Source organism: Oncorhynchus nerka, linkage group LG16 (genome assembly GCF_034236695.1).
Source record: "Oncorhynchus nerka isolate Pitt River linkage group LG16, Oner_Uvic_2.0, whole genome shotgun sequence".
Lineage (NCBI taxonomy): Eukaryota > Metazoa > Chordata > Actinopteri > Salmoniformes > Salmonidae > Oncorhynchus > Oncorhynchus nerka.
In genome coordinates, this window is record NC_088411.1 from 20,329,248 (window position 1) to 20,356,150 (window position 26,903).

Genomic DNA, 26,903 nt, shown 5'->3' on the forward strand with positions numbered 1-26,903 from the left:
GTGAAGCTGAAACAAATCATTCTCTCTACTATTATTCTCTCTACTATTATTTCACAGTCTTAAAATAAAGTGGTGATCCTAACTGACCTAAGACAGGGAATGTTTACTCGGATTAAAAGTCAGGAATTGTGAAAAACTGAGTTTAAATGTATTTGGCTAAGGTGTATGTAAACTTCCTACTTCATCTGTATATATATTCTTTAATTTGTTTTATTTGTTATTTTACCAGGTAAGTTGACTGAGAACACGTTCTCATTTGCAGCAACGACCTGGGGAATAGTTACAGGGGAGAGGAGGGGGATGAATGAGCCAATTGTAAACTATACAAGTAGGGAAGCCTTAAGATAAATAATCAACTTGTTTAGCCAGAAAAATGTAGATCATTTTTGAGTGAAGTAGTAATATGTTGGATGAGTGTGTTGGGAGCAACTCGCCCCCCTCTTCTAGGGGGTAACTGGCCCCTTGGGGCGTCAGTTCCTTACAATTCCTAAAATAATTTCATGTTTTTATTTGCAGTTGAGACCATACAAGAAGAAAACAGACTGTGGAAGCTATGGCTCTGAGGTGATACAACATGCCCGGGGGCTGCCAGGGTGCTCAACATTCCACCAAGAACCCTACAGCACCACAGAGGAAAGGAGGAGAAAAGCCCCGGCCAAATGGGTGGGGTGCCAGCCTTCTCTTCCACGCATGAAAGTGACCTTGTCAACCACATTCAACAAATGGAAAGAGCCCTATTTGGCCTAACATCATGGGATGTGAGAAGACTCGCCTTCCATCTGACAGAGAGGTTGGGAATCAAGCACAGGTTCAGCAAAGGAACGGGGTATGCAGGGCTCGATTGGTGCAGTGGCTTCATGAAGCACAACTCTCAACTATCAGTTCGAGTACTGTAAAGCAACCGGTCTTCTGAGGGCCGTGGGCTTTAATGAGCTTAAGGTTGACCAGTTTTTTACGGCCTATGAGGACATTTTAAACAGCGTCAGGGACATTTCGCCAATGAGGATTGGGAACATGGATGAGATGGGAATACAAAGTGTCCAGAAACCATTGCCTGTGGTGGCCACCCAGGGAGAAAAACAGATTGCACGGATGACCAGAATAGAGAGGGGCTTCACAGTGACAGTAATTTGTGCTATCAGTGCAGCGGGGCAGTACGTACCGCCCCTCTTCATCTTCCCCCGGAAGAGGATGAAAGAACAGCTGCTGGTTGGAGCACCTCCAGGGTCCGTTGGAAGGGTGAGTGACTTAGGCTGGGTCGACAGGACCATCTTTGTCGTCCGGCTCCACCACTTCACCCATAGTTTTGATTGCATCCCTGAGGAACCCCACATCCTTATCCCTGATGGGCACCACTCCCATTAGACCCTGGAGGCTATTCTGACGGCAAGAAGCCAGGGTGTGATTCTCATCAATCTGCCACCCCACTGCAGCCACAAGATGCAGCCGTTAGACCGTAACGTCTTCAAGGGTCTGAAGGCCTTTTACAACAGGGCAGCAGTGTATGACGACTCATCCTGGGAAAACGATAGGTATATACCAAATGTCTGGCCTCTTCGCGAAGGCCTATAACAAGTTGGCCAGTGTAGAGAGAGAATAGTGGGGGGCTTCCGGGCCAGTGGGATGTAGCCTTTGGAGAAGGACATCTTCACAGAAGCAGACTTCGTGTCCGCTGAGGTTATAGAGTGGCCCATTGCCGGTAAGAAAAAGTTATCTTTGCAACTTTGCAGAAGCAGCATGTACTTGGTAGAAAGTGTTTATTGTACTAACACCGATGTATTATTTTTGTTGTTTATTTTTATTTTTTTCAATTTAAAGTTTTATTAAATGAAGTTTTCTTGTTTTTCAATCAACCAACAAAACACATTCCACATTCACAGATGTGACAGACTTTTAAAAGATAGAAATACAAAATAATAATATATTATTTAAAAAAAAACAATAATAAAAATTAAAAATTAAATATATATATGTATATATATATAATTATTTTTAAAAACAATATTAAACTTGCAGCAGCACTAGCAAGGTTCTTATTAGCTATTTCCAGCCTTAGCTGAGACGATGAGCAAATAATTTGTTTTTAGATTTTACAGCACCTTACACAACATGTATCTGCTCATTTCCCTAATCACCCCATTCACTCTGTCCAATTTGAAATATAGTTGAGTAGTGGAGACCAGAGTCTATCAAACTTGTGGAGGTCATAAGTGAGCTTTTCAAGAGGGAGAAAGTCAACAATCTGGTCAATCCACATTTTAAATGTAGGAGGGGTATTAGAGGCCCACAATAGGGGTATTAGAGGCCCACAATAGAATAATACATTTCTTAGCAAAGTATGTAATAGTCATAAGCACATTTTCTCTGTCAGGATCAAGAACAAAGTCCTGCTGGGCATGAAGAAGATAGATACACGGGGTCATATCAAACTGTACATCTAGTATTTTCTGTGCAGCAGTATGTATAGATTGCCAACATCTGGCAATCTTTCTACAGTTCCAAAATACATGCATATAGGTTTCACTTTCAGAGGTACATATTTTACAGTTAGGAGAGATGTCCGTTTTCATTCTATGGAGTCTCAAAGGAGTGTAATAAAATTTGTACAAAAATGTGTAATTAGATTCTTTCATTTTTACATTAGTAGAGGAGCAGTATACCCTGTCGCAAACCTCCGCCCATAACTCATCACTGATAGTCAGACCAAGGTCCTTTTCCCAGATTATTTTCAAAGGAGTAAAGGAGGAGCCTCCTTTCTCAGAAAGGAGTCTAGAGATACAAGATATTTTGCCTTTAATGGATTGTGCTGTGACAAGAAGGGTTTCAACTTCATTCAACTGAGTTCTAAACCTCCTCTTGGAAGTAAATTAAGAAATGACATGACTAATTTGAAGATATATATTTTTTTTAATGGGATCTTGGCACATTGAATTCACTGCAGAGCTCTTGAAAGGATTTCAGTGTAGTGGTTTTCTGAGGAAATAGGTCTGAAAAGGTCTTGATTCCTAGAGTATGCCAAAGATTAAAGCTGGCATCCTTCAGGACTTTTGGCAAGTCTGGGTTGCCTACTATGGGCGAGTGAGAACATATTTGGGAGGAAATGCCCTGGTATTTCTTACAGTCCCTCCACGCTAGTAGGGTGCTGTAAATCACAAAGGTTTTGGCTATGTTGCCCACTTCACTAAAGTTATTAATGAATAAAATTGATCTTAGTGGCAATGAACAACAGGATTAGGCTTCTATCTGAATCCATGTTGACTCTTGTCTGTTTGTGATCCATGTTAGCATGTTGCGGATTTGGGCAGACCAGTAGTACAATTGAAGGGAGGGAAGGGCAAGACCACCCTTAGATTCAGGTTTCGATAGAGTGGAGACCCTGATCCTAGGTTTTTCATTGCCCCATATAAATTTGGTGATGCTTTGGTTAGTTGTTTTGAAAAAGGAAACTGGGAGATAGCATGGGAGCATCTGAAATAAATAGTTCAGTCTAGGGAGGATGTTCATTCGGATGACATTAATTCTTCCTACTAAGCTAATTGGGAGGGAGATCCAGGTTTGGAGATCGTTCTTGATTCGATCCAGGAGGGAAAGATAGTTTTCCTTGAAAAGGCTATTCAGACCTGTGTCTTCCATTGGAATGTCTTCATAGAGCTGGTGAGTGTAATATTGAGAGGACAGATAGTGGATTTGTTCAAATGTATCTTATAACCTGAAAACTTGCCATACTGAGCAATTGTGTCTCAAATGGGAGGGAGGGATTTCTCAGGGTTGGATGTAGAGCAAGACATAATCCGCGTAAAGCGAAATCTTGTGCTGCAGGCCGCCTGCAGAAACACCCGTAATACTTGGATTGCTCCTTATCAACTCTGCCAGCAGCTCCGTCCCCAACAAGTAGAGCAGGAGGGACAGCGAGCACCCTTGTCTTGTGCCCCGTCCCAAAGCGAATCTGTCAGGATTCAGTCTGTTTGTAGTCACCATGGCATTTGGATGAGAGTATAGTGATTTGATCAATTTAATATAGTTTAGGCCCATATTGAACTTTTCTAAGACTGAGAACAGAAAGCTCCACTCCATCCTGTCGAACGCCTTCTCAGCATCCAGTGAAGCCAGCAGGACAGGGGTCTTCTGTGCGTTTACTTGATCAATAATATCAAAAAGACGGTGAATGTTATCAGAAGAGTATATGTCTCTAATAAATCCAGTTTGGTCTGCTTTTATTATTTTGGGAAGAAGAGTGTTTAGTCTTTTGGCGAGCAATTTGGTAATTATTTTGTAGTCGTAATCCAACAAGCTTATGGGCCGAAAGGACGAGCAGGATAGAGGGTCCTTGTCTTTTTTGAGCAACACTGTAATGCAAGCTGTGTGCATTGAGTCTGGGAGAACTCCATTTTTGCAAAAATCATCCAGCATTGGCATGAAAATAGGGCTGAGCTGGGGCCAAAAAGCTTTGTAGAACTCTCTGGGGAATCCATCTGGGCCTGGGGACTTGTTAGGTGGCATGGAGGTAATTGCCTCCAGGATCTCCTCAGGAGTGAAGGGGGAGTTGAGATCTTCTTGGTCAGTATCTGATTGTTTAGGTAGTGAGATTCCCTCTAGAAAGGAGTGGAGTTCTGTCTCCGTGTGTTTTCTCTCAGAGGTATATAGTTTGCAGTAAAAATCATGAAAAGTTCAATTGATATTTTTTGGGTCATATGTGACCTCGTCCTCTGCTGTTCGGATAGCCATGATTGTACGCTCTGACTGCTCTTTTTTTAATTGGTAAGCAAGCAATCTACTGGGCCTATTGCTATACTCATGGTATTTCTGTTTAGTAAAGAAAACTTATTTTTTTTAATCTCCCGAGTATAGTCCAAATTCAGTTTGACTTTGGCTGCTTTAAGATGACTCCAGGAGGTGCTGTCTGGGGATTGTTTATGTATTCTTTCACAGCTTTCTAGCTCTCTCTCAAGATCTAGCCTGTGTGCTTCCATTGCTTTTTCTTAGAGGAAGCATATGCGATTAGATGACCTCTTAGTGTGGCTTTAGCAGCGTCCCACATTGTGGCCGGAGAAACAGGAGAATCTTTGTTGTCTTGTGTGTAGTTGTCTATCCATGTAGTTACCAATGTATGGAACGCTTCGTTTGATAACATGGAGGTGTTGAAATGCCAGCTCTTTGATCTCGGGATGTTTTTGCAGAGGTCCAAGCGGAGGTGGACAAAGGCGTGATCTGAAAGTGCTATGGGTCCGATTGTACACGTGGCTGAATTAATGAAACTCTTTGGGATAAAAATGTAATCTATACGGGTGTAGCTGTTATGAACATTAGAGTAGTATGTATAGTCCATAGATGAGCTATTAGTCTCTCTCCAGATATCTATCAGTCCCATCTCTTTAGTAAGAGAGTTCAACATCTTTGCAGATCTAGGATTTGTGGTGTGGATTTGAGATGATTTGTCTAGGGTTGGGTTAAGCGTACAATTAAAATCTCTGGCCACCACGCCAAAGGAAACAAAATGATCATTGAACAGGGTTATCATTTTTTACATGAAAGCAGGAGTATCTGTGTTAGGGGCGTATATGTTTAAGATAGTAATTGGTTGTCCATACAGTGACCCAGTTATCAAAATAAATCTCCCCTCCGGATCAGATATGTATTTGTCAATTATGAATGGAACATTCGTATGGATAAGTATGGCTGTACCTCTACAGTTTGATTTGAAAGATGAGAAATACACCTGTCCCATCCAAGCTCTACGGAGTTTGGCATGTTCAGCATTACAGAGGTGTGTCTCTTGTAATAGCGTGATGTCTGCTTTTTCCTTTTTTAGAGCACATAGTATCTTTTTCTGTTTTATTGCATGGCCTAGACCATGGCAGTTCCATGTCAATAGATTTAAGGTGCTAGTCATCGTCATCGAACAGTAATCGAACTTTAGTGCAAGTCATCGCTGGGTAAAAGTGGATAGTAATTACAGCTGCGTTCACATAAAAGGAAAATAAATGGTGTACATAAAATAACAATCTCTGAACACCTCCCCCGCTCAGTCTCAATTCTGCGTTCCGAACATCAACAAGAAGAGAGAGAGAAAGAAAATGGTGCAGGTTCTTCAAATAAAAGTTGTCTCAAAGAAGGTTGTTGCAGCACAACAAGCCACATCAGCCACCAAAGAAGGTTGTTGCAGCACAACAAGCCACATCAGCCACCAAAGAAGGTTGTTGCAGCACAACAAGCCACATCAGCCACCAAAGAAGGTTGTTGCAGCACAACAAGCCACATCAGCCACCAAAGAAGGTTGTTGGAGCACAACAAGCCACATCAGCCTCCAAAGAAGGTTGTTGCAGCACAACAAGCCACATCAGCCACCAAAGAAGGTTGTTGCAGCACAACAAGCCACATCAGCCACCAAAGAAGGTTGTTGCAGCACAGCAAGCCACATCAGCCACCAAAGAAGGTTGTTGCAGCACAACAAGCCACATCAGCCACCAAAGAAGGTTGTTGCAGCACAACAAGCCACATCAGCCACCAAAGAAGGTTGTTGGAGCACAACAAGCCACATCAGCCTCCAAAGAAGGTTGTTGCAGCACAACAAGCCACATCAGCCACCAAAGAAGGTTGTTGCAGCACAACAAGCCACATCAGCCACCAAAGAAGGTTGTTGCAGCACAGCAAGCCACATCAGCCACCAAAGAAGGTTGTTGCAGCACAACAAGCCACATCAGCCTCCAAAGAAGGTTGTTGCAGCACAACAAGCCACATCAGCCACCAAAGAAGGTGATGCGGAATGTATTTTCTGTGAGGAGCGGTTTTCAGTCACAGGACTGGATTAGGTGTGAGCAATGCAGGAGGTGGGCTCATGAGTTGTGCTCCAATTGTACTGGGGATAGCTTCATTTGTGACCTAGGTACAAATTAGAATTGTGCAATAGCAGAGCATAAGAGATGCAACATCAATGTTACACTGAATTAGTTAAGTTATGTTTTATTGTTATTGAATGTTATATTCCAATGTTATTTAATGCTATTAGTTATATTCCATTCCAATATCATATTGCAATGAATATATTTTTTTATGAATTAAAAACAACTATTGAAAACCTTTTGCTCCTGATTGTCATTTTAAAGGTTGCTGGGATTTAAAATCTTGCATTATTGAAATATATATTTAGTGCAATTGTACAGAATGGATTGTAAGGAAAAGAAACAACAAAGAAAATGAATGTGCCTGTGAGTTAAAAAGAGGGACTTGACATCAAATCTCCTCATAGTGCAGATATTAATAGTGACATGTGCAACACATTTTTTCCCCCAAATTTGATTAAAATAATTAAAATATGACAACTAGACTTAGATTTGAAATATTACTTACTTAAGAATTTGTAAATAACACTGATTAAATGGATTTAATAGCCATTTATGTCCCTTTATAGTTTATTCACCAAAGCATGACCTTCATCCAGATACACTTTTTTTCCTAAACATTACTTTTTTGTGCCAGCAATTAGACATTGTTGTTAGGGGCAGCTAGTTACCCCCTAGTACCCTAATGTGAAAAATCTTAGTCATCATCACTCACCGATACCGTGGTATTGACTTGTCTCAAATGCAGATTGATGAGGTATAACTGTAGCAGGACTGGAGCTACAGCTGCACAGAACCGATTTATTCATCCTGCTCCAGCACGCAACTTTTCATATGGCACCTGCCCACACCCTCTGGATTTCTGTCTGACGCCCACCACCGAGGTAAAGACAGATTCAGGTTGGATATTCACCTGTAGTTTCCCTTAGGTCTACCAACAGCAGTTAGGGACCGTCAACATAGTGACAAATCAAATTTGTCAAATTTCAATAGCTCTTTAACCATTACTCCTAAAACTTTCCAAACTGGTTATAGCTAACCCGACGGCATAGGCACGCATTGCACAGACCTTTTTTTTTGTCGATTTACATCTCACACTATTTTAAGTTATTTATTTACATTTTTGAATTTCAATAGCTCCTTGGTCATGTGACCTACTGACCTCAAACAAGGTTCAGAATGACCACTGACTACACTTCTATATTGCACACCCTTTAGTTTGTCCATTTTCATCTCACATCTTATTACATTACATTTTTTAACTTTCTAATTTCAATAGCTCCTTGGTCAGGTGCTTAACTGCCAGGTGCTTGTTCGCCCATGCATAGGCTAGACTACTCTATTTAATTGAGACCACACGCTAACAAGTTCCCACAGTCTCCCTGCAGTTAGACGTTCATCCACGTTCTCCAAAGGTCAAATTTAAGTGTTCCTGTTGCTCCTGCTGCTCTGTATCGTTCCATTTCTCCAAACGTCAAATTTAGAACTTAAGGGTTAAGTTTAGGCACTCACTCTGAATGGTGAACACAATCATTGTTGATCCAGCGTCATGGAATTATCCCCATCCACAACTGGGATTGAACACAAAAGCTTTTGATCCAGAGTCATGGAATTATGCTCAACCGCCACCCCATCCAACACCCACCTCCACAATGCCCTAGCAAAACTCAAGCCTACTTTATGCAGTAGCTCTCACTGTTGCCCCTATGGTTGGGCATTTCCCAACGTCCTCAATGTCGATTTTAGTCTTGAACGATCTCCCTGGATTGCACCTCAACTCACGTTGGTTGAGCGCCCTCCACTTCTGTCCATTAACACTATTTAGTTATAAACACTGTAGTAAACTATAGACTCATCATATTTAATTACATTTCCTTGGAAAGATAACTGCCATGACATTCTCCACCCATGCATAGGCAGCCTACTCTATTTCATTTAGACCACACATATACTGGGTTTACCTGATCTTGCACAAAAGAAAAATCTATATACAGCATGTGCAAATGAGGTAGGATAAGAGAGGTAAGGCAATAAATAGGCCATGGTGGCAAAGTAATTACAATATAGATATTAAATGCCGGAATGGTAGGATGTGCAGAAGATGAATGTGCAGGTAGAGATACTGGGGTGCAAAGGAGCAAGATAAATAAATAAATAAATACAGTATGGGGATGAGATAGATTGGATGGGCTATTTACAGATGAGCTATGCACAGGTGCAGTGATCTGTGAGCTGCTCTGACAGCTGGTGTTTAAAGCTAGTGAGGGAGGTAAGAGTCTCCAGCTTCAGAGATTTTTGCAGTTCGTTCCGGTCATTGGCAGCAGAGAACTGGAAGGAGAGGCGGCCAAAGGAAGAATTGGCTTTGGGGGTGACCAGTGAGATATACCTGCTGGAGCGCATGCTACAGGTGGGTGCTGCTATGGTGACCAGTGAGCTGAGAGAAGGGTGGGCTTTACCTAGCAGAGACGTGTAGATGACCTGGAGTCAGTGGGTTTGACGACGAGTATGATGCGAGTGCCAGCCAACGAGAGCATACAGGTCACAGTGGTGGGTAGTATATGGGGCTTTGGTGACAAAATGGATGGCACTGTGATAGACTGCATCCAGTTTGCTGAGTAGAGTGTTGGAGGCTATTTTGTAAATTACATCACCGAAGTCGAGGATCGGTAGGATCTTCAGTTTTACGAGAGTATGTTTGGCAGCATGAGTGAATGATGCTTTGTTGCGAAATAGGAAGCCGATTCTAGATTTAATTTTGGATTGGAGATGCTTAATGTGAGTCTGGAAGGAGAGTTTACAGTCTAACCAGACACCTAGGTATTTGTAGTTGTCCACATATTCTAAGTCAGAACCATCCAGAGTAGTATTGCTGGAAGGGTGGGCAAGTGCGGGCAGTGATCGGTTGAAGAGCATTTAGTTTTACTTGCATTTAAGAGCAGTTGGAGGCCACGGAAGGAGAGTTGTATGGCATTGAAGCACATCTGTAGGTTAGTTTTAACACAGTGTCTAAAGAAGGGCCAGAGGTATACAGAATGGTGTCGTCTGCATAGAGGTGGATCAGAGAATCACCAGCAGCAAGAGCGACATCATTGATGTATACAGAGAATTGAATTGAACCCTGTGGCACCCCCATAGAGACTGCCAGAGGTCCAGACAACAGGCCCTCCAATTTGACATACTGAACTCTATCTGAGAAGTAGTTGGTGAACCAAGCGAGGCAGTCATTTGAGAAACCAAGGCTGTTGAGTCTGCCAATAAGAATGTTGTGATTGACAGTGCCGAAAGCCTTAGCCAGGTCAATGAATACGGCTGCACAGTAATGTCTCTTATCGATGGAGGTTATGATATCGTTTAGGACCTTGAGCGTGACTGAGGTGCACCGATGACCAGCTCTGAAACCAGATTGCATAGCGGAGAAGGTACGGTGAGATTTGAAATGGTCAGTAATCTGTTTGTTAACTTGGCTTTCAAAGACCTTACAAAGGCCGGCTAGAATATCTATAGGTCTGTAGCAGTTTGGGTCTAGAGTGTCTCCTCCTTTGAAGAGGGGGATGACCGCTGCAGCTTTCCAATCTATGGGAATCTCAGACGATACGAAAGAGAGGTTGAACAGGCTACTAATAGGGGTTGCAACAATTTTGGCAGATAATTTTAGAAAGAGAGGGTCCAGATTGTCTAGCCCGGCTGATTTGTAGGGGTCCAGATTTTGCAGCTCTTTCAGAACATCAGCTATCTGGATTTGGATGAAGGAGAAGTGGAGGAGGTTTGGGCGAGTTGCTGTGGGGAGTGCAGGGCTGTTGACCGGGGTAGGGGTAGCCAGGTAGAAAGCATGGCCAGCCGTAGAAAAATGCTTCTTGAAATTCTCAATTATTTTGGATTTACCGGTAGTGACAGTCTTTCCTAGCCTCAGTGCAGTGGGCAGCTGGGAGGAGGTGCTCTTATTCTCCATGGACTTTACAGTGTCCCAGAACTTTTTTGAGTTTGTACTAAAGGATGCAAATCTAACAACAGTAGCCTTGTATGGTGTAGTGTAGGGGACCTAACAACAGTAACCTTCTATGGTGTAGTGTAGGGGACCTAACAACAGTAACCTTCTATGGTGTAGTGTGGTGGATCTAACAACAGTAGCCTTGTATGGTGTAGTGTAGGGGACCTAACAACAGTAGCCTTGTATGGTGTAGTGTGGTGGATCTAACAACAGTAACCTTGTATGGTGTAGTGTAGGGGACCTAACAACAGTAACCTTCTATGGTGTAGTGTAGGGGACCTAACAACAGTAACCTTCTATGGTGTAGTGTAGGGGACCTAACAACAGTAGCCTTGTATGGTGTAGTGTAGGGGACCTAACAACAGTAACCTTCTATGGTGTAGTGTAGGGGACCTAACAACAGTAGCCTTGTATGGTGTAGTGTAGGGGACCTAACAACAGTAACCTTCTATGGTGTAGTGTAGGGGACCTAACAACAGTAGCCTTGTATGGTGTAGTGTAGGGGACCTAACAACAGTAGCCTTGTATGGTGTAGTGTAGGGGACCTAACAACAGTAACCTTCTATGGTGTATTGTGGTGGATCTAACAACAGTAGCCTTGTATGGTGTAGTGTAGGGGACCTAACAGTAACCTTCTATGGTGTATTGTGGTGGATCTAACAACAGTAGCCTTGTATGGTGTAGTGTAGGGGACCTAACAGTAACCTTCTATGGTGTAGTGTGGTGGATCTAACAACAGTAGCCTTGTATGGTGTAGTGTAGGGGACCTAACAACAGTAGCCTGTTTGTCTATCTGTGTCTTTATGTGAGGGCTCCTTTTTTATAATTGTATTATTGTTTTGAAAATGTATTTAAGAGGACCGGAGCATTTATTTACCAGTTGTATTTAACATAATGACACACATTGTTGAAAGCCTCAGACCAGACTCCTTGTATTGTCCCTTTGCTCACAGCTGCTATCAGCAGTCAGTTGGCAGTCGTTGTACCTCATTTGATTGTTATTCTTTCCTACTTGACTGATTTTGTTGCTCTATATGATAAATGTTCCTCTCATCTAAATCATGTTAGTGTATTGTAACTATTAGTCCAGATGGCTCTCTGATTTGGTTTAGTCTCTCCGGTCTCCACATCAGTCATCAGATAATTAGATGCTCGTCCATTCCTTTCTGCAGGACATATGGGCTGATTGGCTCCCCACCCCACGAGGATCCCCAAATGTTAATAAAGTCAATGCATGCAGGGATTGATACAGTACAGACACCACAGCTGCTTGAATGGGGAATACAAGCACCAGATTTAAATGACAGAAGGAGCTATCCTAATTTCCCCATTTCCGTGTGTGTGTGTGTGTGTGTGTGTGTGTGTGTGTGTGTGTGTATGTGTCAGAATATAGAAAGGTTCACTTAATTATAGCAGGGAGGGTAAAGGTCACTTGCTTTTTTTTGCCGGAAATGCTCTTGTCTTATGAAACCAACCCTATCCAAACTTCTAAGGATTTTTTATCTCCAAAAGTAGGGCAGTAAAATAATTACTTAAATGGAAAAATAAAAACCCGGAAGAAAGGAAGGAAGAAATACTTTGCTATGCATTGATGGGTTTGTTTGATTGTAAATTATAAATAGACTTATTTTACTCTTTCTCCTTACTTTATTCACAGAGCAGATATATTCACTTTGTTCAATTTCTCAGTTTTTAATATGTGGATGGTAATGAATGTTGTGAACAGGCAGGGGGACATAATATCCATTGAAACTTTAAATGGAAAAAAACCTTGGAAGTTAGAAATAATACCACCAATTCTCAAGCCGGATAAAAGGCAGGCTTGGGCTATTTCAAGCCCACAGGTCGCCACTTGCCGACCCCTAACAGTGAGTGTGTCCTCTCTCCCCCATGCAGGCCCCCGTTCCGGGAGGGGCAGGAGCGGGACTTGAAGGTGGCTCTGAGGGGTACAGACCCCTCCATCCCTCTGGTGTTTGTCAGTGAGAACCATGACCTGCGTAACACACCCACCCCAGAGACTGTAGCCCAGTTCTGCAACGCCTGGGGAGATGACTACTTCAGCTTCTTGGTGGGTGGCTAGAGTGAGATGAAAACATACTGTAGAAGGAGATTATACAAAACCCTTACAGTCCCTTATATAAACACTGGTAATTTTGACCCAGATAGAAACAATTGGTCTATAGCATGAATGGCAGGGGCAGAGTGCCACCCCTTAGCTAACACTTTAATCCAATGTGAATTAGGCTACTACTGTTTTGTTTGTTTATTTGGATCCCCATTAGCTTTTGCAGAAGCAGCAGCTACTCTTCCTGGGGTCCACAAATAACACAACACATGACAAGTAACAAAAAACAGTCACACAAATGATACTCTGAAAGGGTAAAAAACCTAGGTGTCATTTTAGATTCTGAACTCTATTTCGATTGTGCGGCTGTTTCTCTAACAGAGATCACCAAGCGCAACATAGCTTCTGCGTGCATATCAGCTAGAAAGATGTGTCGGCATCGAGTAATTGTCTCTGGCCCCCTCCCAGTTAGGGGGAGTGATGAGCTCTACAGCAGAGTCTCACAACTCAATCGCTGGTTGAAAACTGTTTTCTGCCCCTCCCAAAAGATAGAATTTGTAGATAATTGGCCCTCTTTCTGGGACTCACCCACAAACAGGACCAAGCCTGACCTGCTGAGGAGTGACGGACTCCATCCTAGCTGGAGGGGTGCTCTCATCTTATCTACCAACATAGACAGGGCTCTAACTCCTCTAGCTCCACAATGAAATAGGGTGCAGGCCGGGCAGCAGGCTATTAGCCAGCCTGCCAGCATAGTGGAGTCTGCCACTAGCATAGTCAGTGTAGTCAGCTCAGCTATCACCATTGAGACCGTGTCTGTGCCTCGACCTAGGTTGGGCAAAACTAAACATGGCGGTGTTCGCCTTAGCAATCTCACTAGGATAAAGACCACCTCCATTCCTGTCATTACTGAAAGAGATCATGATACCTCACTTCTCAAAATAGGGCTACTTAATGTTAGATCCCTTACTTCAAAGGCAATTATAGTCAATGAACTAATCACTGATCATAATCTTGATGTGATTGGCCTGACTGAAACATGGCTTAAGCCTGATGAATTTACTGTGTTAAATGAGGCCTCACCTCCTGGCTACACTAGTGACCATATCCCCGTGCATCCCGCAAAGGCGGAGGTGTTGCTAACATTTACGATAGCAAATTTCAATTTACAAAAAAAAAATGACGTTTTCGTCTTTTGAGCTTCTAGTCATGAAATCTATGCAACCTACTCAATCACTTTTTATAGCTACTGTTTACAGGCCTCCTGGGCCATATACAGCATTTCTCACTGAGTTCCCTGAATTCCTATCGGACCTTGTAGTCATTGCAGATAATATTCTAATCTTTGGTGACTTTAATATTCACATGGAAAAGTCCACAGACCCACTCCAAAAGGCTTTCGGAGCCATCATCGACTCAGTGGGTTTTGTCCAACATGTCTCTGGACCCACTCACTGTCACAGTCATACGCTGGACCTAGTTTTGTCCCATGGAATAAATGTTGTGGATCTTAATGTTTTCCTCATAATCCTGGACTATCGGACCACCATTTTATTACGTTTGCAATTGCAACAAATAATCTGCTCAGACCCCAACCAAGGAGCATCAAAAGTCGTGCTATAAATTCACAGACAACACAAAGATTCCTTGATGCCCTTCCAGACTCCCTCTGCCTACCCAAGGACGCCAGAGGACAAAAATCCGTTAACCACCTAACTGAGTATCTCAATTTAACCTTGCGCAATACCCTAGATGCAGTTGCACCCCTAAAAACTAAAAAAATGTCTCATAAGAAACTAGCTCCCTGGTACACAGAAAATACCCGAGCTCTGAAGCAAGCTTCCAGAAAATTGGAACGGAAATGGCGCCACACCAAACTGGAAGTCTTCCGACTAGCTTGGAAGGACGGTACCGTGCAGTACCGAAGAGCCCTTACTGCTGCTCGATCATCCTATTTTTCCAACTTAATTGAGGAAAATAAGAACAATCCGAAATTCCTTTTTGATACTGTCGCAAAGCTAACTAAAAAGCAGCATTCCCCAAGAGAGGATGACTTTCACTTTAGCAGTGATAAATTCATGAACTTCTTTGAGGAAAAGATTATGATTATTAGAAAGCAAATTATGGACTCCTCTTTAAACCTGCGTATTCCTCCAAACCTCAGTTGTCCTGAGTCTGCACAACTCTGCCAGGACCTAGGATCAAGAGAGACGCTCAAGTCTTTTAGTATTATATCTCTTGACACAATGATGAAAATAATCATGGCCTCTAAACCTTCAAGCTGCATACTGGACCCTATTCCAACTAAACTACTGAAAGAGCTGCTTCCTGTGCTTGGCCCTCCTATGTTGAACATAATAAACGGCTCTCTATCCACTGGATGTGTACCAAACTCACTAAAAGTGGCAGTAATAAAGCCTCTCTTGAAAAAGCCAAACCTTGACCCAGAAAATATAAAAAACTATCGGCCTATATCGAATCTTCCATTCCTCTCAAAAATTTTAGAGAAGGCTGTTGCGCAGCAACTCACTGCCTTCCTGAAGACAAACAATGTATACGAAATGCTTCAGTCTGGTTTTAGACCCCATCATAGCACTGAGACGGCACTTGTGAAGGTGGTAAATGACATTTTAATGGCAACGGACTGAGGCTCTGCATCTGTCCTCGTGCTCCTAGACCTTAGTGCTGCTTTTGATACCATCGATCACCACATTCTTTTGGAGAGATTGGAAACCCAAATTGGTCTACACGGACATGTTCTGGCCTGGTTTAGATCTTATCTGTCGGAAAGATATCAGTTTGTCTCTGTGAATGGTTTGTCCTCTGACAAATCAACTGTAAATTTCGGTGTTCCTCAAGGTTCTGTTTTAGGACCACTATTGTTTTCACTATATATTTTACCTCTTGGGGATGTTATTCGAAAACATAATGTTAACTTTCACTGCTATGCGGATGACACACAGCTGTACATTTCAATGAAACATGGTGAAGCCCCAAAATTGCCCTCGCTAGAAGCATGTGTTTCAGACATAAGGAAGTGGATGGCTGCAAACTTTCTACTATTAAACTCGGACAAAACAGAGATGCTTGTTCTAGGTCCCAAGAAACAAAGAGATCTTCTGTTGAATCTGACAATTAATCTTAATGGTTGTACAGTCGTCTCAAATAAAACTGTGAAGGACCTCGGCGTTACTCTGGACCCTGATCTCTCTTTTGAAGAACATATCAAGACCATTTCGAGGACAGCTTTTTTCCATCTACGTAACATTGCAAAAATCAGAAACTTTCTGTCCAAAAATGATGCAGAAAAATTAATCCATGCGTTTGTCACTTCTAGGTTAGACTACTGCAATGCTCTATTTTCCGGCTACCCGGATAAAGCACTAAATAAACTTCAGTTAGTGCTGAATACGGCTGCTAGAATCCTGACTAGAACCAAAAAATTTGATCATATTACTCCAGTGCTAGCCTCTCTACACTGGCTTCCTGTCAAAGCAAGGGCTGATTTCAAGGTTTTACTGCTAACCTACAAAGCATTACATGGGCTTGCTCCTACCTCCTGCCGTACATACCTACACGTACGCTACGGTCACAAGACGCAGGCCTCCTAATTGTCCCTAAATTTCTAAGCAAACAGCTGGAGGCAGGGCTTTCTCCTATAGAGCTCCATTTTTATGGAACGGTCTGCCTACCCATGTCAGAGACGCAAACTCGGTCTCAACCTTTAAGTCTTTACTGAAGACTCATCTCTTCAGTGGGTCATATGATTGAGTGTAGTCTGGCCCAGGAGTGGGAAGGTGAACGGAAAGGCTCTGGAGCAACGAACCGCCCTTGCTGTCTCTGCCTGGCCGATTCCCCTCTTTCCACTGGGATTCTCTGCCTCTACCCTGTTACGGGGCTGAGTCACTGGCTTACTGGGGCTCTCTCATGCCGTCCCTGGGGGTGCGTCACCTGGGTGGGTTGATTCACTGTTGTGGTCGGCCTGTCTGGGTTGGCGCCCCCCCTTGGGTTGTGCCGTGGCGGAGATCTTTGTGGGCTATACTCGGCCTTGTCTCAGGATGGTAAGTTGGTGGTTGAAGATATCCCTCTAGTGGTGTGGGGGCTGTGCTTTGGCAAAGTGGGTGGGGTTATATCCTTCCTGTTTGGCCCTGTCCGGGGGGGTCCTCGGATGGGGCCACAGTGTCTCCTGACCCCTCCTGTTTCAGCCTCCAGTATTTATGCTGCATTAGTTTATGTGTCGGGGGCTAGGGTCAGTTTGTTATATCTGGAGTACTTCTCCTGTCCTATTCGGTGTCCTGTGTGAATCTAAGTGTGCGTTCTCTAATTCTCTCCTTCTCTCTTTCTTTCTCTCTCTCGGAGGACCTGAGCCCTAGGACCATGCCCCAGGACTACCTGACATGATGACTCCTTGCTGTCCCCAGTCCACCTGGCCATGCTGCTGCTCCAGTTTCAACTGGCCTGGGCCCTAGGACCATGTCCCAGGACTACCTGACATGATGACTCCTTGCTGTCCCCAGTCCACCTGGCCATGCTGCTGCTCCAGTTTCAACTGTTCTGCCTTACTATTATTCAACCATGCTGGTCATTTATGAACATTTGAACATCTTGGCCACGTTCTGTTATAATCTCCACCCGGCACAGCCAGAAGAGGACTGGCCACCCCACATATGCTCTCTCTAATTCTCTCTTTCTTTCTCTCTCTCGGAGGACCTGAGCCCTAGGACCGTGCCCCAGGACTACCTGACATGATGACTCCTTGCTGTCCCCAGTCCACCTGACTGTGCTGCTGCTCCAGTTTCAACTGTTCTGCCTTATTATTATTCGACCATGCTGGTCATTTATGAACATTTGAACATCTTGGTCATGTTCTGTTATAATCTCTACCCGGCACAGCCAGAAGAGGACTGGCCACCCCACATAGCCTGGTTCCTCTCTAGGTTTCTTCCTAGGTTTTGGCCTTTCTAGGGAGTTTTTCCTAGCCACCGTGCTTTTACACCTGCATTGTTTGCTGTTTGGGGTTTTAGGCTGGGTTTCTGTACAGCACTTTGAGATATCAGCTGATGTACGAAGGGCTATATAAATAAATTTGATTTGATTTGATTTTGATTTTGATTCTCTCTCAGGCTGATTTTTTTATTTTTTTTATTTTTATACCTTTATTTAACCAACCTTTCGGTTGCTAGTCCAACGCTCTAACCACTAGGCTACCCTGATACAGAGAGACTCATCCTTTTAACAATCCCAAAGCCTGGGACCAAGAGGCATGGAGAGGCAGCCTTTAGTTACTATGCCCCCAGCCTCTGGAATAGCCTGCCAGAGAACCTAAAGGGGCCAAAACTGTGGAAATTTAAAGAGATCTTAGTGTGCTTTTTAGTCGTTCAGTTTTTATTGTTATTCTTTATTTTTTTTCATCCTCTTATGTTTGTTTTGTAGTAAAAGTTTCAATGTTTTTTATTCGTTTTTTTCTGTGAAGAACATTGCTCTGCATTCCATGTCTGAAATGTTCTGTCTACAGCTTGATAACGACATTATCTAAATAACATTAACCTGTACTGTAATCCCAACCCAGCTGTTCTTTGGTGTGTCAGCCTGCCCGGACCGGAGAGACGTCCAGGAGGCCTGGTTAGAGGGCCAGCTGCAGAAGGCCTCCCAGGGGCTTGGGATCACTCCCAAACAAGCCTTTCATTTTTGTAATTTAACTTGATTTAAACTTTATTTAGGAGAGAATCCTAACTTCCACTAAAAACATATTTTAACTTCATGCATTGATGTCTGGTAAGGCTTTCCACTAGATGTTAGAACATTTCTGTTGGGACTTGCTACATTCAGCCACAAGATCATTACTGAGGTCGGGCACTGATCGGTATTCATCCCAAAAGTGTTCGATGGGGTAGAGGTCGTGATTCATCACTCCAGAGAATGCGTTTCTACTGCTCCAGAGTCCAATGGCGGTGAGCTTTACACCACTCCTGTAACGGTTGTCTTCGGTGGAAGGAGAGGAGGACCAAAGTGCAGAGTGGTATGTGTTCATGATATACTTTAATGAAATATCACTGGACACAGAAAACAAAAGGAACAAGAGAAATAAATTAAAACCGACACAGTCCCGTGTGGAACAAACACTGACCCGGAAAAATACTCACCCGCAAAACACAGGTGGGAAAAAAAGTATGAAAAAAGTATGATTCTCAACCATAGACAACGAACGACACCTGCCTCTGATTGAGAACCATACCAGGCCAAACACATAAACACAACATAGAAAAAAGAACATAGACTACCCACCCCAACTCACGCCCTGACCAAACTAAAACAAAGACATAGCAAAGGAACTAAGGTCAGAACGTGACAGTACCCCCCCCCCCCCCCCCAAAAAAAGGTGCGGACTCCGGCCGCAACACCTGAACCTATAGGGGAGGGTCTGGGTGGGCGTCTGTCCGCGGTGGTGGTAGTTTATATAATGTGACAATATAATTACTGTACTTGTACACCATCAGGTCACACTACTTCCTGTAGAACACTAGTTAAATATTCACAAAACATGATAAGACTTGGGACACAGGGCCTTGCATTATACACTCCTATATCACCTCTTATATGCTCTCTCTCTCTCTTCCGTACACTTGTTCATACATATTCTGGTGTTAATTATAAATTCAGACTACGTATAGGGCCTGTCCCTCTTTTTAATTATCGATGACAGCCTTCTGTTCTGTACAGTACAGCCTTCATCAGTTTGTATAATTAGTATGGTAGGAATGCAGAGATTTGATTCATGGCTGATGATGCCATTTGATTTAAAAGCAGCATGGACAGCCAGAATGTATTTCTCCTCCAGTACTGTATGTTCAACCTCTGTTGTCATTTATAAGGAGTCGTTTAAGTGCTTTTTTTGCTTACATTGCTCAGATGAAGAGGAAAGTTACTCCTCTTTGAAAAACGTCCAAATTAAAAGGGAAGATTGTAGGGATTAAATGACTTTCAACACTTCTATACAAACCATGAAGGAGGAAAAAAACAAGGAAGCAAAGATGCAAAAATATACTTCATTTAATCCATGCTCAAAATAATACTAAAGGCTAAAGTGCAAAGTGCTAAAAAGTGCTAAAGAAAAAGCAGCATACATTTAGGCTTTTACACCTTCATCAGTGCTGCACAAACTAATTAAGAGGAGACACATACTTAAGAAGACGCACCTGTGCGTCTCGTTACATGCACCTGTTGCGCCTGTGACAGGTGCGTCTTAAGTATGTGTCTCCTCTTAATTAGTTTGTACAGCACTGATGAAGGCGTAAAAGCCTAAATGAATGCTGTTTTTTTTGTTTGGCACTATGCACTTTCTCCGTTTGCATTCTTTAGAGCATGGATTACATAAAATATAGTTTGCATCTCGACCTCCTTGTTTTTTTTTTGTGGTTTAAGTGCGAGTACCTTTTGTACTCAGATATTTTTCTCTCAAGCACTGGCCACCATTCATTCTAGAGTGCAAACGTTCAACACTTCTATTCAGGAACAGATTGTGTAAGATTTAATTTAATTCTGATGTCAGGTTCTGCTGTCAAGCTCTTGTAAAAAATAATATCAAGAGGAGGTTATTCAACTCATCCGCACTAATGTTTCCCAAGCTGTTTAACTAGTACAGTGATAGACTAGAGCCTAGGGCATGGAAGTGTTAAAGGCCCGATGCAACCGCCTTTATCTAAATATCAAATAATTTCTGGGTAACATTTAAGTTCCTTACTGTGATTGTTTTCAATAAAAAAAATAAAAAAAATTGCTTCTTAGCAAGAGCAATGTTTGCTAGGAAAAAATCTTGCTTGAGCGGTCTAAGTGGAGAGAGGAAAACGGAAAACTACCTGTTATTGGCAGAGAGAGTTGTAACTCTTTCTTATTGGTCTATTAACTAAATTACCACCTGGTGATGTCACCAGGCAGGCCAAAACTCCATCCCACCAAAACAGGCAAAAATTGCAGATGTTCTTTTCAAACAGCTCTTACACTAAAAGGGTATTATCATATTTTTGACTATTTCACAGTATTATTACAACCTTAGTGTCGAAATATATGCATCAAATACAGGAAATCATGTTTTTGACTGCGCTGGGCCTTTAACTATCACATTCATACCACAGATATTTATAACTAAACTAAGATAGACCACAGCTTGTCATTTCCAATGGGAACAAATTAGTCATAGTGGGCAGAACAAGCAAGGAGGTGGGCAGAATCAAGTACGCGTTAGCGATATCCTATTGGCGCATTCTAGTATACATCTGCATATTTCCGTTAGGGAACTCCTACTCTGTGAAGTGTGCATATGCAATAAATCAATTCGCCTTTTCACTCCTAAACAGCATGGTTTTTAAAAACTTTTGCAAAAGATAAAGTCTACAAAACTTAGCTCACTCCGTTAAAACATAATTTAGTTTCGGGAACAGAAAACTGTATTGAGATCAAATGTTTATTCGATGAGAAAGAATTGCAGAATGTCGGCCAAAATCCATCTTATTCCCTCTTCTCCCATTGTCCGCCAGTAGGCTTCCTCTCGCTACCGTATTTGGTAGTGAGTGGAAACACCAACCGAATGCTTCACATTTTTACATCCAGTGAAATATCTGTCTCATTGTTCTATCTGTGCTCATACCCTTGTCCCTTTGGAGCCCTGAGACATACAGTATAGTAATATAACACACATACACACACAGCCAATGATGTGAGCCATGTTGTCTACTCTACTCTAGCTCCACAATGAGATAGGGTGCAGGCCAAGCAGCAGGCTGTTAGCCAGCCTGCCAGATTAGTGGAGTCTGCCACTAGCACAGTCAGTGTAGTCAGCTCAGCTATCCCCAAGAAACCGTGTCTGTGCCTCGATCTAGGTTGAGTAAAACAAAACATGGTGATGTTCCCCTTAGCAATCTCTCTGGAATATAAACCTCCTCCATTCCTATCATTATTGAAAGAGATTGTGATGTCTCACATCTCAAATATGGTTACTTAATGTTAGATCCCTCACTTCAAAGCAATCATAGTCAATGAACTAATCACTGATCATAATCTTGATGTGATTGGCCTGACTGAAACATGGCATAAGCCTGATGAATTTACTGTGTTAAACTAAGCCTCTCCTCCTGGCTACACTAGCGACCATATCCCCTCGCATCCCGCAAAGGCGGAGGTGTTGCTAACATTTATGACAGCAAATTTCAATTTACAAAAAAAAAAAACTTTGTCTTTTGAGCTTCTAGTCATGAAATCTATGCAGCCTACTCAATCACTTTTTATAGCTACTGTTTACAGGTCTCCTGGGCCGTATACAGCCTTCCATCAATGAGTTCCCTGAATTCCTATCGGACCTTGTAGGGTAATAATAAGATAATATTCAACTTTTTGGTGACTTTAATATTCACATGGAAAAGTCCACAGACCCACTCCAAAAGGTTTTATGAGCCATCATCGACTCTGTGGGTTTTGTCCAACATGTCTCCAGACCTACTCAATGCCACTGTCATACCATGGATAGTCCTGTGAAATAAATATTGTGGATCTAAATGTTTTTCCTCATAATCCTGGACTATCGGACCACCATTTTATTACATTTTCAATTGCAACAAATAATCTGCTCAGACCCCAACCAAGGATCATCAAAAGCCATGCTATAAATTCTCGGACAGCCCAAAGATTCCTAGATTCCCTTCCAGACTCCCTTCACCTACCAAAGGACGTCAGAGTATAAAAATCGGTTAACCACCTAACTGAGGATCTAAATGTAACGTTGCATAATACCCTAGATGCAGTCGCACCCCTAAAAACTATAAACATTTGTCACAAGCAATTTGCTCCCTGGTATACAGAAAATACCTGAGCCCTGAAGCAAGCTTCCAGAAATTGAAACGGAAACGGCGCTACACCAAACTGGAAGTCTTCCGACTAGCTTGGAAAGGCAGTGCCGTGCAGTATCGAAGAGCCCTCACTGCTGCTCGATCATCCTATTTTTCCAACCTAGTTGAGGAGAATAAGAACAACCCCCCCCAAAAATGTGCATACTGTCGCAAAGCTTACTAAAAAGTAGCATTCAACAAGAGACGATAGCTTTCACTTCAGCAGTGATAAATTCATGAACTTCTTAAATGAAAAGATCATGATCATTAGAAAGCTAATTACGGACACCTCTTTGAATCTGTGTATTTCTCCAAAGCTCAGTTGTCCTGAGTCTGCACAGAACTGCCAGGACCTAGGATCAATGGAGACACTCACGTTATTAAATGCTGTATCTCTTGACACATTCATGAAAATAGTCATGGCTCCTAAACCATCAAGCTGCATACTGGACCCTATTCCAACTAAACTAATTAAAGAGCTATTTCCTGTGCTTGGCCCTCCTATGTTGAACATAATAAATGGCTCCCTATCCTCTGGATGTGTACCAAACTCACTAAAAGTGGCAGTAACAAAGACTCTTGAAAAAGCCAAATCTTAACCCGGAAAATGTAAAAAACTATCGGCCTATATCGAATCTCCCATTCCACTCAAATGTTTTAGAAAAAGCTATTGCGCAGCAACTCACTGCCTGCCTGAAGACAAATAATGTATATGAAACTCTTCAGTCTTGTTTTAGACCCCATCATAGCACTGAGACTGCACTCGTGAAGGTGGTAATCTACCTTTTAATGGCGTCAGACCAAGGCTCTGGATCTGTTCTCATGCTCCTAGACCTTAGTGATGCTTTTGACACCATCAATCCTACATTCTTTTGGAGAGATTAGAACCCCAAATTGTTCTACATGGACAAGTCCTTGCCTGGTTTAGATCTTATCTGTCGGAAAGATGGTTTGTCCACCTTGTGTTCCTCAAGGTTCTGTTTGAGGACCAGCATTGTTTTCACTATATATTCTACCTCTTGGTGATGTCATTCAGAAACACAATGTCAACTTTCATTGCTATGTGGATGACACACAGCTGTACATTTCAATGAAACATGGTGAAGCCTCAAAATTGCCTACCCTGGAAGCCTGTGTTTCAGATATAAGGAAGTGGATATTTTTACATTTTAAACTCGAACAAAACAGACATGTTAGTTCTAGGTCCCAAGAAACAAAGAGAGCTGCTGTTGGATCAGACAATTAATCTGGATGGTTTTACAGTTATCTCAAATAACACTGTGAAGGACCTTGGCATTACTCTGGACCCTGAGCTCTCTTTTTGCAAACATATCAAGAATATGTCAAGGACAGCGTTTTTTCATCTTCGTAACATTGCAAAAATCGCAAAAACATTATACAGAAAAGCTAATCCATGCTTTTTTCACTTCTAGGTAAAACTAACCTGGATAAAGCACTAAATAAACTTCAGTTAGTGCTAAACATGGCTGCTAGAATCCTGACTAGAACTTAAAAAAGTGATCATATTACTCCAGGGCTAGCCTCTCTACATTGGCTTCCTGTTAAGGCTAGGGCTGATTTCAATGTTTTACTGCTAACCTACAAAGCATGACATGGGCATGCTCCTCCCTATCTATCTGTTTTAATCCTGTCGTACATACCTACAAATACGCTAGGGTCACAAGACGCAGGCCTCCTTATTGTCCCTAAAATTTCTAAGCAAACAGCTGGAGGCAGGGCTTCCTGCCTCCAGGAGCGACAAACCGTCATTGCTGTCTCTGCCTGGCTGGCTCCCCTCTCTCCACTGGGATTCTCTGCCTCTGACCCTATTACGAGTGCTGAGTCACTGGTTTACTAGTGCTCTTCCATGCTGTCCCTAGGAGGAGTGCGTCACTTGAGTGGGTCGAGTCACAGATGTGATATTCCTGTCCGGTTTTGCACCCCCTCGGGCTATGGTGGAGGAGGTCTTCATGGGCTATACTCAGCCTTTTTTCAGCGTAGTAAGTTGGTTGTCTGTTGATATCCCTCTAGTGGTGTGGGGGCTGTGCTTTGGCAAAGTGGGTGGGGTTATATCCTGCCTGGTTGTCCCTGTCTGGGGGTTTCGCCAGACGGGGCCACAGTGTCTCCGGACCCACCCCTGTCTCATTCTCCAGTATCTACGCTGCAATAGTCTATGTGATGGGGGGGATAGGGTCAGTCTGTTATATCTGGTGTAATTCTCCTGTCTTATCTGGTGAATGTAAGTATGCTCCCTTTAATTCTCTCTCTCCCGTCGCTCCCGGAGGACCTGAGCCCTAGGATCATGCCTCAGGACTACCTGGCCTGATGACTCCTGGCTGTCCCCAGTCCACCTGGTCGTGCTGCTGCTCCTGTTTCAACTGTTCTGCTTGCAGCTAGGGATCCCTGACCTGTTCACTGGAAGTGCTACCTTGTCCCGGACCTGCTGTTTTTGACTCTCTTTCTCTCTACTGCACCTGCAACTGACATTTACTCCTGAGGTACTGACCTGTTACACCCTCTACAACCACTGATTATTATTTTACCCTGCTGGTTATCTATGAACTGTAAGGACATACGCTTGGAGACGAGAAGCAAGTACAGGGAGCAGGCTGACAGTACCATCCCCCTCTAGGGGCGCCACCCGGCGTCCCACCTGAGCGAGCCTGATGGGCCGGACGAGCCAGCTGACGCGTGGAAGCCCAATGAGCCGGCTGAGGCATGACGTGGGATGAGAGCCTGATGAGCCGGCTGAGGCGTGGAACCCCGACGAGCCAGCTGAGGCATGAAGTGGGATGGGAGGCTGATGAGCCGGCTGAGGCGGGGAGCCCGACGAGGTGGCTAAGGCATGACATTTGATGGGAGCCTGCCGAGCCAACCGAGGCAAGGAAACCTCTCGAGCCAGCTAAGGCGCGGAAGCCCGCTGAGGCACCCCTGGTTCCCCTGGAAGCGGGCACCCGGACCCGACATCACCAACAAAAACTAAAAACTAAAAAACTCCCTGATGCTTCAAATTGTGGTGTCAGCATTCTGTAAGGACAGCAGCTTGGAGACGAGAAGCAAGTACAGGGAGTGAACTTTTAATTAATAAACAGACATGAAACAGGACAGCGTCTGGACATGAAAGACATAATGACATTAATGCTGACACAGGGAACAAACTGAGGAGCAGACAGATATAGAGGGGCACTCAACAAAGCAATGGAGTCCAGGTGAGTCCAATATTGCGCAGATGCTTGTAATGATGGTGACAAGTGTGCGTAATAATGGACTTGCTGGCGCCCTTGAGCACCAGAGAGGGGGAGCGGAAGCAGGCGTGACATGAACATCTTGAAGAACAATACTGGCCTTAAATGGCGATGTACTCTTCTAATCTCCATCCAGCACAGCCAGAAAAGGACTGGCCCCCCCTCAGAGCCTGGTTACTCTCTAGGATTCTTCCTAGGTTCCTGCCTTTCTAGGGAGTTTTTCCTAGCCACCGTGCTTCTACATCTGCATTGCTTGCTGTTTGGGGTTTTAGGCTGGGCTTATGTATAAGCACTTTGTGATATCTGCTGATGTACAAAGGGCTTTATAAATACATTTGATCGATTGATTGATTGATGTAGAATGCGACTATATTGTCTACTGTACATATTGTCAATTCAAAGGCGCCTGTCTGTTCTGGCCTGCAGGCATAGAGCAGTGATCAGCCTCCTCTCTCTGTGTGTTAGCCTGTCTGTTCTGGCCTGGAGGCATAGAGCAGTGATCAGTCTCCTCTCTCTGTGTGTTAGCCTGTCTGTTCTGGCCTGGAGGCATAGAGCTGTGATCAGCCTCCTCTCTCTGTGTGTTAGCCTGTCTGTTCTGGCCTGGAGGCATAGAACAATTTGTTCCTGTTATTGGGAAATTAGCGAAGTACATATGAACCGTTTTTCACTGCAGGGCATGATGTGGGCGTCTGGTAAAAAATATCCTGACCAACTGACCAAACTTAAACATTTTTCTGCTTGGAAAAACAGCTAATTATTTAAAAGTAACTAAATAAAGCACAATTTCTAAATAAGTGTTATGTTCCATATGTTTGGAAAAACTGCAGAGGGTAAGAGAGTGTTGGTTCGTGGTAAATAGCCTGCAGTATTTTTTTTTTTTGTGTGTGT

At 43.2% G+C, this 26,903-nt stretch overlaps 1 protein-coding gene across 1 annotated transcript in view; it reads left to right on the forward strand.

Annotated features, from left to right (window-relative positions):
* cpped1 (calcineurin-like phosphoesterase domain containing 1) overlaps positions 1-25,843 on the forward strand; it is a 34,557-nt gene extending 8,714 nt beyond the window's left edge. The window contains exons 3-5 of the mRNA XM_065002313.1: positions 12,724-12,903; positions 18,434-18,582; positions 25,794-25,843. Coding sequence (XP_064858385.1) covers positions 12,724-12,903; positions 18,434-18,582; positions 25,794-25,843 — 379 coding nt within the window. The remainder of the gene's footprint in view (positions 1-12,723; positions 12,904-18,433; positions 18,583-25,793) is intronic.
* Positions 25,844-26,903: the final 1,060 nt, after the last annotated feature.